Source organism: Eriocheir sinensis, chromosome 61 (assembly GCF_024679095.1).
Source record: "Eriocheir sinensis breed Jianghai 21 chromosome 61, ASM2467909v1, whole genome shotgun sequence".
NCBI classification, from domain to species: Eukaryota; Metazoa; Arthropoda; class Malacostraca; order Decapoda; family Varunidae; genus Eriocheir; species Eriocheir sinensis.
In genome coordinates, this window is record NC_066569.1 from 1259635 (window position 1) to 1271002 (window position 11368).

Genomic DNA, 11368 nt, shown 5'->3' on the forward strand with positions numbered 1-11368 from the left:
TGGAACATTACTACTACAATGGGCCGAATGCTCTTGCCAAACCTAGACACAACTGAATCCATTATGTCAGGGTTCAGTAAAGTCACATTCTGGTCCTGTTGTAATGCCACAGGCAGAGTGGTGGTGTGATAGGCTACCGCAGTAAGTTACAAGGCTACAAGACCTTCTATATTTGTACACATGCCCTGGTGGTGCCCTGCAGAGTGCCACAAGAGAGAGAGGGGAGGTGGGGTCTAAGTGCATCAGCTGGTTGAGGGCGGAGTGTAGTGTGGGTGGTGTGCAGTAGGATAAGGGCGTGGAGCTGCTGGCACGGTGGCGGAAAATTAAATAAGCAGGTGCTGAGTGCGGTTTTTCAAATCTTACACCAGTCGGATTTATGGCCATATTCTTAAACATCTCAGCATCTCAGTTCGCCTGTTTGAAAAGCCTCTCGTAGAAGTTGCTGGGATTTTCTCGAACTGTTTTGCGGTCCTAGTGATAGATTTACACGACTTCTGCATCATGAATGGGAAAATCACCCCCATGCAAACCTGGTTCATCTTCTCTGTGGCCTTGGAAAATAGTCGTAATGGAAGCCAAATACATTTTTACCTTTATACTCTGTCATGCATGATTACGGTTTTTATGTTAGTCTCCATCATGCCACGATCACGGCACTTCAAATATTGCGCTCATTTTATGATACACAGTTTGCTTATGCTTGAGGTTATGTGTCATACATCAAGCCCTATCTTTTCAACATGCTGGATGCTTGGCCTTTCACATCCTACCATTTACAAGGATTTGTTTTTGTTGTAGTCGGTCTCCAGATTTTCCTGCAGTGAGTACACGGTTGCGATGTGTGCTGTGTTTTATCATTTTTTTACCAATTTCTAGGCAAAATAGCAGATATATATGTATTTCCATGAGTAAATAGGTATGGGGTCCTTTACTGAACACACTTGCCATCTGGTGGCCCTGGTGGAACTACAAAAAAATAAATATGCATGCAGCATACCTTCAAATAATTTTTCTTACTAGTTTTTTGCTATTATTTAGAAATCACATAATTTTCTCATTGCTACGGTATAGAGACACTTGACTTACTAGCAGTATCAAAGAAACGGTGAAATGCAAGCAATAGGAAATTTAAATATATTATTTTCCACATAAACAATCGTCACAGGCTCTACATATATGTTGTTCCATTAACCCGTGGGCTTCAGCCATGGGAAAGCCGAGAAGTGGCCGAGAAACGGCATCAATACACTGCATTTTGAGACTAAGAAAAGAGCATGGAACGTATCTCAGAGTACTCCTCTCATAACCATAAAGCCATTAAAAATATTTATTTAAACTCAAACTCCATTCCTTTTGGGTGGTGATTTTTACAAAATAAACAGTCTCGTGACACGTGGCATCTAGCCAAGAGTCACTTGTTGTCTACTTTAGAGAATTTGACAAGTGATTACTATATGGATCGCTAATTCAGTCTGCCATGACCTTACAGCACCACCTATGACAAATAAGCCTGCCTCAAGATCAATTACCCACCACAATGACCCAGGGCATGCATGGTGGGTTGTTCAATGCCGCCACCGCCTACAATTAGCTCGAATTAGGCGTTTTGAGCCGAGCCCCATACAGGGTCCACCGTTTCAGTGGACCGATTCGCAGGAGCCCAAAAATGGGTCCACCGACGCTGCCGGGTTAAAGTTCCATATAGTGAATGTAATATTATAAGATGCTAAAGATATATGTATTATGATTTAAATTAGAAAAATGAAATAAGTATAACACTTCCTGCCGGCAGCGTACGATATGTTTAGCAGCAATGTAAACAACCTCCTGAACCAAGACCAAGATCTCCCGCGCTCTGATTGGAAGGACAGGGGATGCATCATGTGTGAGGCAGCAGCATGCCAGCCGGAGGAATGTTGAGTGGCAAAATTTTCAACGCTACTTTCCATCACTACTATATGAGTTTGAGACCATGACACCATGCCGGACTTGTTTGACTTCTCCTTTAGTGCATGAAGGAAATACCTGCCAAGAGGACGCACTGATGCATTCCTATTAACCACGGGATTGGGTGTTGGAGGATATGTCGATGACTCTTATTTTGCCAACAATAATCATTATAACGACATGATTAATGTACAGCACTCAGATTTTTTCATGTAAACATGATAGTAACCATTACAACTCTGATATTATGCTAGTTTGGTAGATAAATGTCAATTAAGCCTCGCTGGACCCCAGAATGCTGCAGTGCTTGGCTTTGGCAGCGGCTCCAGCAGGGCCACCAGATGGCAGGTCAGTTCAGTGAAGGACCATATTTCAGGCACATGATATGATACATGACAATATGTGAGAATTGTTTTTTTGTCTTCAAATTGACCTAGATAAGGGAGGAGTGTGCCATGAGGATGATGTCAGATAACGAGCGAGGTGATATTGGAGGTTTCCCATTTAAAAGAATATATAAGTTCCAGTTGTTCATTTATCATTATACCACAGCAAAGTGCAACTTCTAAGCTTTCAAATGATAAATAATCGTCCCAGTATTTGTTACAATAATTTGACAACACTAAGGTAAGCAAGGGAACACCTACTAACATTAGTAACCCGTCTTTTATGTACGTAACTTAAAACCGCCCGCTCATTTTATCACGGGGTATAAGGATTAAAATATGGACTTTATTGATTTTCTAAGATATATTTTATTTATTTTATTTTTTGACCAGCCTCAGTTTTTCCAGATAAATGGGGTTTTGGATAGGCAGGGTTTTACTGTAATAATGATGATAATAATAACTGCTGTTACTACTACTAATAATAATAATAAAGAAGAACAAAAACCAGTCTCCTGCAAACAGACACCCATCCATACCTTCGTCAGCAGTGCGGCCTCAAACAGTGAACCGCTGAACTCCTTCCTTTAAACTTGCTTCTGTTTCCTAGTAATCGACAATCAGGGCAGAGCAGACTTCTGTTACTCAGCCATGGACAGAGGTGCAATTTTTGTGATCGTCCGGCACGAGATTTGAGCTGCTGGGGTGGAGCAGGATGGCGCTCTGCAGGTCTGAGGAGTGAAAGGGGCAGAGAAACTTGGCCCTCCGTCACATCAAGGGCAGCCCAGCGTTCAGCTACTCTATGGCAGCGTTTGAGCAGGGGAGCATGGCACAGGGAGCAGTGTCTCTGTATCGCTGGGTCTTTCTGGCTGGAGTACTCTGGGCACCTCTCCTTCAGCATCTCTATGACCTCCTGAAGATGCTGCAACTGTTCCATCTTCATTTTCTCCTTCTGTTTGGCAATCATCAGCCTCTCTTTGTGTTTCTCCTTCTTCAGCTTCTCCTTCTGTCTAGCGAGTACCAGTTGCTTCCTGAGATCCCGTATCTGTGAATGTAAGACATTAATGATGCAGTAAAAGTCTGAAAAATAGATAACATGACATTCACCCAGTTCACGGCGCATTTACCTGGCTGGCTGTTTCTTGGATTCACTTGGTTTTATTTGTATTGTTCCACCATGACGGCTCCTAAACCACTTTCTACAGGGAAGAAGAGGAGGTGTAATACAACCACCATTGTGAAGAAGAAAATGACGAACGCTGCATTGCCCTGCCAACACTTCATCTGTTTGTTTACATACATCAGCTGGTTTGGTATAATAGTTTTGGCTACCCAGAGACTTGAGGAAGAAAATGGCGAATGTTGCATCACCCCACCCAACACATATATCAGCTTTTTTTTTTTTTTTTTTTTTTTTTTACAAAAGGACACGGCTCAAGGGCAACAAAAAGAGTGAAAAAAAAAGCCCGCTACTCGCCGCTCCCATAATAGATAACAGTAAAGAGTAGCCAAAAGAGAGGTCAATTTCGGGTGGAGAGATGTCTTGATACACTCTTCTTGAAAGAGGTCAAGTCGTAGGCAGGAGGAAATACAGACGAAGGAAGGCTGTTCCAGAGTTTACCAGTGAAGGGGATGAAAGAATGGAGATGCTGGTTAACTCTTGCATAAGAGGTTTGGACAGCATAGGGATGAGCATGAGTAGAAAGTCGAGTGCAGTGGGGCCGCGGGAGGGGGGGAGGCATGCAGTTAGCAAGTTCAGAAGAGCAGTCATCATGAAAATATCTATAGAAGATAGAAAGAGATGCAACATGGCAGCAGAATTTAAGAGGTAGAAGACTATCAATAAGAGGAGAGCTGATGAGATGAAAAGCCTTAGACTCCACTCTGTCCAGACTCCAGAAGAGCTGTGTGAGTGGAGCCCCCTACACGTGAGAGCCATACTCCATACGAGGGCGGACAAGGCCCTTATAAATGGAAAGCATCTGTGTGGGGAAGAAGAACTGGCGGAGACGATACAGAACGCCCAATCTCGAGGAAGCTGATTTAGTAAGAGAGATGTGAAGTTTCCAGTTGAGATTTTGAGCTAAGGATAGACTGAGGATATTTAGTGTTGAAGGAGGTGACAGCTAAATGTTGTCGAAGAATAGGAGATAGGTGTTTGGAAGATTGTGTCGAGTTGATAGGTGGAGAAATTGAGTTTTTGAGGCATTGAAGGACACAAGGCTCCTTTTACCCCAATCAGAGATGATAGTAAGGTCTGAGGTTAACCCGTAAGTGGTGAATCACGTACAAGTACGTGAAATCAGAGATTTCTTCCTGTGGTGAATCACGTACAAGTACGTGAAATCAGAGATTACTTCCTGTGGTGAATCACGTACAAGTACATGAAATCAGAGATTACTTCCTGTGGTGAATCACGTACAAGTACATGAAATCAGAGATTACTTCCTGTGGTCAATCACGTACAAGTACGTGAAATCAGAGATTACTTCCTGTGGTCAATCACGTACTAGTACGTGAAATCAGAGGTTACTTCCTGTGGTCAATCACGTACTAGTATGTGAAATCAGAGGTTACTTCCTGTGGTCAATCACGTACAAGTACGTGAAATCAGGTTACTTCCTGTGGTCAATCACGTACTAGTACGTGAAATCAGAGGTTACTTCCTGTGGTCAATCACGTACTAGTACGTGAAATCAGAGGTTACTTCCTGTGGTCAATCACGTACAAGTACGTGAAATCAGAGGTTACTTCCTGTGGTGAATCACATACTAGTATGTGAAATCAGAGGTTACTTCCTGTGGTCAATCACGTACAAGTACGTGAAATCAGAGGTTACTTCCTGTGGTCAATCACGTACAAGTACGTTCATCACTTTCCCGCCTTCTACTGCTTGGAAATGCCTTCTAGCTACATGAATTATTTTTCTGGAAGTGTCTACCATATATCAGCACAGCTTCCCGCCATTTGAACACACGTGTAAGCCCTCCCACCCCAACCCCCCTCTCAGCCCACGCGCTGCTGCTTACTCCGTCCCCGGCCATCACTTGTCTCTGAGTCACAATGGCAGGGAGGCGTCACCGCTCTCTAACTCTCGCTGACATTGATGAGCAATTATGTCTTGAGGAAGATATTGGTGACCAGGACAGTGACATCAGCATTGATAATAGTGATGATGACCCTGATTATGTATTTGATCATCAAATAGAGGAAGAAGATGAGGAACTTAGTCAGGATGGGCACTCGTAATACACATACTAAACGTAGATTATCATTTATAGCTATAAAAAAATCGGTAAACGACAAAAAAAAATCGTACGTCTGGCAGCACTGCCCACCGAGTCAAGTTTAAAGGCCCAGTGGGACATTTAAAAATGGAGATTTTGAACTTTAACTCTAAAAGTTCTGGGATCACTTTGAGTCATACGGAACAATATATGAAAAACTGATTTTCGGTGATCAGGATGAGTATATGGGATGTAAAGGTATGGTGACCTCTCAGGGGTTAAGCGTTCTGCAGCCTCCAGTCTGGAGTCATGTACTTCCTGTTGGGATGGTCTTTTGTTGAAAGAAGTTGAATAATGAAGAGTGGAGTCATCAGCGTATAAGTGGATAGGACAGTTTGTTATGGAAAGAAGATCACTGATGAATAACAGGAAGAGAGTGGGTGATAGGACAGAGCCCTGTGGAACACCACTGTTGATAGGTTTAGAGGAAGAACAGTGACCATCTACCACAGCAGAGATAGAATGGCCAGAAAGGAAACTGAAGATAAAGGTACAGAGAGAAGGATAGAATCTGAAAGAGGGCAGTTTAGAAAGCAAAGATCTGTGCCAAACTCTATTGAAAGCTTTTGATATGTCTAGCGCGACTGAGAAAGTTTCACCGAAATGGCTAAGAGAGGATGACCAAGAGTCAGTTAAGAGGCCAAGAAGATCGCCAGCAGAACGCCCCTTGCAGAACCCATACTGGTGATCAGATAGAAGGTCAGAAGTGGAAAGGTATAATAGTTTTGGCTGCCCAGAGACTTGAGGAAGAAAGTGGCGAATGTTGCATCACCCCTACTGACACCTCATCTGTTTGTTTACATGTGTCAGCTGGTTTGGTATAGAAGTTTTTGCAGCCCAGGGATTTCAGGAAGAAAATGTCAAATGCTGCATCGCCCCGGCTGTGACCTCATCTGTTAGGTCAAGTGCATCATATCCGGCTTTTATTACCCATTTCATATTCTTATTACCTGATTTTTATAGAAAGAAGCATTCATTAGTAAATGATTCGCAATGTGTGATATGTTTAAGCACCTTGAGACGAAGAAGAAAGTGCTTCCTTGGCCAACATGTGATGCAAATATTGACTTGTCGTAGTTAATCTCTCAGATGTGATGCTTGAGCGTGACATGCAAAGTGTGGTAAAAGTCAGATCTTTTTTTTTTACAGTAAAGGTGGCAGCTAAAAAAAAAAAATAAATAAAAAATAAATAAATAAATAAACCTGCTAATCACTGCTCCTTAAAAGAGAGTAGTAAAGAGTGGCCAAAAGAGAGGCCAATTTCGGGTGGAGAGGTGTCTCAATACGCTCCTATTGTTGATTTTGAGTGAAAAAAAAAAAAAAATGTGCGTTTGCATGGTGTGTTATGAACGTTTTAAGGTCCCCTTTTGGTTATTCGTAAAATCTGCTCGTCCAGAAGACCTGTGACCCATTTCATTCTGGATTAAAGGACTTTTTACTGCAATAAAATAATAACAATATTAATAATAATTATGTACACTGATATTAATGATGATAATAGTGAATAAACTCAGGTAGAAGTTCATTATAATAAAGATTCTGTTAACCTGTTCACTAGGCAGACTTTCTTATTTCGTGCCCTTGAGCTGTCTCCCTTGCTGTTCCCTTTGGCTAACTTGAGGCTATGGACCGTATCATTAAACATTTAGGTGCCCAGACATACACATATTTGGCAAAGCTTTCGTAGGAGTTGTGAGCATTTTCAGGGGTAGTTTTTAACCCTTCTGGTAGTGTGACCCTTCTTTTGTACCATGAGCCTAAAGAAACACTCATTATAACCCATATGACCTCCTTTTTGGGCTTCGGAAATAATTAATGTGAGAGGCGGAAGCATCTAACAATACCAACCCATGAGTGGCTGGGAGATGGGTAAATTTGAACCAAATGAGACTATCAAAACGTCAAGGAATCATCATTACCGTGCTCCTCTCCTAACTATACAGCTGCTAGTATTTTCGTCTTCCACTCAAGCACCAGTGGGTGGTTTGGAGTCTGAAATAAACCTACCTGTGACGGGTGCCATCCATTCCTGACGCTCCCCAAGTATAGGGAAGAACTGAACAGCCTGATGCATTGTACATTACAAAATTTATTAGTCATTTTTACAATCACACATGCTGTAGCCTGTAGGAGAGAGAGACAGGGAGGATACACTAAACTGACCAGATTTTATATGGTGGATTGCTGCAAGCCACCATAGCCTCCACTTTACTCATGTTATATGTTGCACGGGTTGGACACTACTGCCTGCACTGAATCAGAGACACCAGACACACGTAGACAATAACGGACGCATCGAAGCACACAGGTTAATGCTACGTCAAAGGCCTCAACTTTCACATGGATGCTGCTTTTCTGTGTGTGTGTAAGTGTGTGTGTGTATTTACCTAGTTGTGAAATACAGGAAAAGAACCATACTAGGCTCGTGCTGTCCCATCTCCATAACGCTTATTATCCAGTTTGGCTTTAAATTCATGAATCGTTTCTGCACACACAGTCTCCTCGTCAAGTCCGTTCCATGTAGTTATGCTTCTGTATGGAAAACTGTATTTCTTGATGTCTCTCCTACAGTCGCTCTTCTTCAATTTCTTACCATTGCCTCTTGCAACACTTCTGTCACGTACCACTAGGTCTTCCATGTCCAATTTCTCCAATCTCTCTTGTATCTTGTACAATGCAATTAGGTCCCCTCTCTCTCTTCTACTCTCCAGTGTTGTTAGTCCCAATTTCTCCAGTCTTTCTTCATAAGTATGTTCTCTCAGAGTTTCCGGTAATTTAGTCGCTGCTCTTTGTATTCTTTCCAACTTTCTAATTTCTTTCTTCAATCTAGGTGACCACACAAATGCTGCATATTCCAGTCTTGGACGTATCATCGATGTTATTATTTTCTTCACCATTTCCTCATCTAACTATGTAAATGCTGCTTTTATGTTTCTAAGAAGATTGTATGTTTCCCCAGTTATCCGGTCTATATGTTTTCCAAAGGATAACTTGTCTGTTATAATCACTCCCAGAAGTGTGTGTATGTGTGTGTGTTTACCTAGTTGTAGTTTTACAGGGCCTGGGCTTACGCTCATGTGTGTAATGTATATATTATAATGTACATATGAATGTATGACAATGTGTCGAAACACCAGCTCAGTATCACGCCACAGGATGTTTAAAAACACGTAGTGCTTATGGCCGTGGGAACTGTGCTGAACTGACAGTGGAATCAGCAAGAATCAGCACTGGAACCTTGTAAGGTCTGGCAAGTCATCACCAGAAGATTAACACTTCCAGTGAAGGAGCAACACACATAAGTACCATTTGCCTGAGCTACCAGGGGAGAACACTGGTGTAGGCACGAGACACAAGCTCTGGCTTGGGTGTGGTTGTCTTACTTATCTTCATGCGACTCACTCACATAAACTTTGTAACTATTGTGTAAAACTGTGAATATAGTTAAAACTAATCACACTTTTAATATACGAGAGAGAGAGAGAGAGAGAGAGAGAGAGAGAGAGAGAGAGAGAGAGAGAGAGAGAGAGAGAGAGAGAGAGAGAGAGAAAAACTTAGTGTACTACAGCTCCGCTTGGCCAAACATAATCTATCAGCACTTTAATTATAAGGCTATTGTGTTATCTCCCCTACTACAATCAACTTGTGAAGCAGGACAACGGTGACACCGGCCCTGTAACGAGTGAGATAACAGTTCGCGCTTTAAACTAACACTTAACACGAACCACCTTAAAAATAACACTAAAAACCTGTAACATAAATGGTGGCAACAATCTACAGACCTCTCTGAGCGTTAAATAAGTGTCATCTCTCTCTCAAACAAAACATAACTGTGACAAGTGTGAGTGAAGACAGTGAAGTGTGCAGCTAGCATAACGCTTTAGGCTCATGGTACAGAAGAAACGTCACACTACTAGTAACTGCCCTTAAGCTGAAATGAATGAGTTAGTTTAAGAATATGAAGGAAAATATATGTTTGATACTTACCAGTTTGTCCTTCTCATCCAGTAGGCCATTTTGCCCCGCCGCCATGGATGCTGTGTGTGACATAATGGAATCGTGGAGGGTAGGGAGCTGTTCTTCCACAAGAGCCGTCTCAGTCTCTTTAGCCGTTCCCTCCTCCTCAACCTCCGTCCCTTCCTTTGGGCCACTTTGGGCTGCTGCAGTGCCCTTCTTCCCCAACTTGCTGGCCGGCTCGATCTTCACGACATAGCGGATGTACTGGGCCTGGAAGCTTGTTTTCTGAGGCTGTGAGGAGTGTAAACAGAAAATATCAGAGTGAGAAGTGTGGATGGAAAATATCAATGTTTTTGTCTGAGGCTGTGAAAAGTGTGACCAGAAAATATTATGAAAAGTGTGACCAGAAAATATTATGAGAAGTGTGCCCAGAAAATATTATGAGAAGTGTGCCCAGAAAATATTATGAGAAGCGTGACCAGAAAATATTATGAGAAGTGTGCCCAGAAAATATTATGAGAAGTGTGTCCAGAAAATATTATGAGAAGTGTGACCAGAAAATATGAGAAGTGTGTCCAGAAAATATTATGAGAAGTGTGTCCAGAAAATATTATGAGAAGTGTGACCAGAAAATATGAGAAGTGTGTCCAGAAAATATTATGAGAAGTGTGTCCAGAAAATATTATGAGAAGTGTGTCCAGAAAATATTATGAGAAGTGTGTCCAGAAAATATTATGAGAAGTGTATCCAGAAAATATTATGAGAAGTGTGTCCAGAAAATATTATGAGAAGTGTGTCCAGAAAATATTATGAGAAGTGTGTCCAGAAAATATTATGAGAAGTGTGTCCAGAAAATATTATGAGAAGTGTGTCCAGAAAATATTATGAGAAGTGTGTCCAGAAAATATTATGAGAAGTGTGACCAGAAAATATTGAGAAGTGTGTCCAGAAAATATTATGAGAAGTGTGACCAGAAAATATTATGAGAAGTGTGTCCAGAAAATATTATGAGAAGTGTGACCAGAAAATATTATGAGAAGTGTGACCAGAAAATATTATGAGAAGTGTGTCCAGAAAATATTATGAGAAGTGTGACCAGAAAATATTATGAGAAGTGTGTCCAGAAAATATTATGAGAAGTGTGTCCAGAAAATATTATGAGAAGTGTGACCAGAAAATATTATGAGAAGTGTGTCCAGAAAATATTATGAGAAGTGTGACCAGAAAATATTATGAGAAGTGTGTCCAGAAAATATTATGAGAAGTGTGTCCAGAAAATATTATGAGAAGTGTGACCAGAAAATATGAGAAGTGTGTCCAGAAAATATTATGAGAAGTGTGTCCAGAAAATATTATGAGAAGTGTGTCCAGAAAATATTATGAGAAGTGTGTCCAGAAAATATTATGAGAAGTGTGTCCAGAAAATATTATGAAAAATGTGACCAGAAAATATTATGAAAAGTGTGACCAGAAAATATTATGAGAAGAGTGTCCAGAAAATATTATGAGAAGTGTGTCCAGAAAATATTATGAGAAGTGTGTCCAGAAAATATTATGAGAAGTGTGTCCAGAAAATATTATGAGAAGTGTGTCCAGAAAATATTATGAGAAGTGTGTCCAGAAAATATTATGAGAAGTGTGTCCAGAAAATATTATGAGAAGCGTGACCAGAAAAAAAAAAAAAAAAAAAAAAAAATATATATATATATATATATATATATATATATATATATATATATATATATATATATATATATATATATGTATATATATATATATATATATATATAT

At 40.8% G+C, this 11368-nt stretch overlaps 1 protein-coding gene across 6 annotated transcripts in view; it reads right to left on the reverse strand.

Annotated features, from left to right (window-relative positions):
- Positions 1 to 11368, reverse strand: part of LOC126986076 (transcription initiation factor TFIID subunit 3-like) — a 41792-nt gene that overhangs the window by 2436 nt on the left and 27988 nt on the right. For 5 of the 6 annotated variants that reach the window (XM_050841762.1, XM_050841761.1, XM_050841763.1 and 2 more), the window contains exons 8-9: positions 9608 to 9868; positions 2873 to 3378 (exon numbers count right to left, since the gene is read on the reverse strand). In XM_050841762.1, coding sequence (XP_050697719.1) covers positions 2878 to 3378; positions 9608 to 9868 — 762 coding nt within the window. In that variant the 3' untranslated portion in view covers positions 2873 to 2877. Of the gene's footprint in view, positions 1 to 2872; positions 3379 to 3460; positions 3533 to 9607; positions 9869 to 11368 lie in introns of those variants that run through there. The other variant, XR_007739264.1, reaches the window with a different exon arrangement.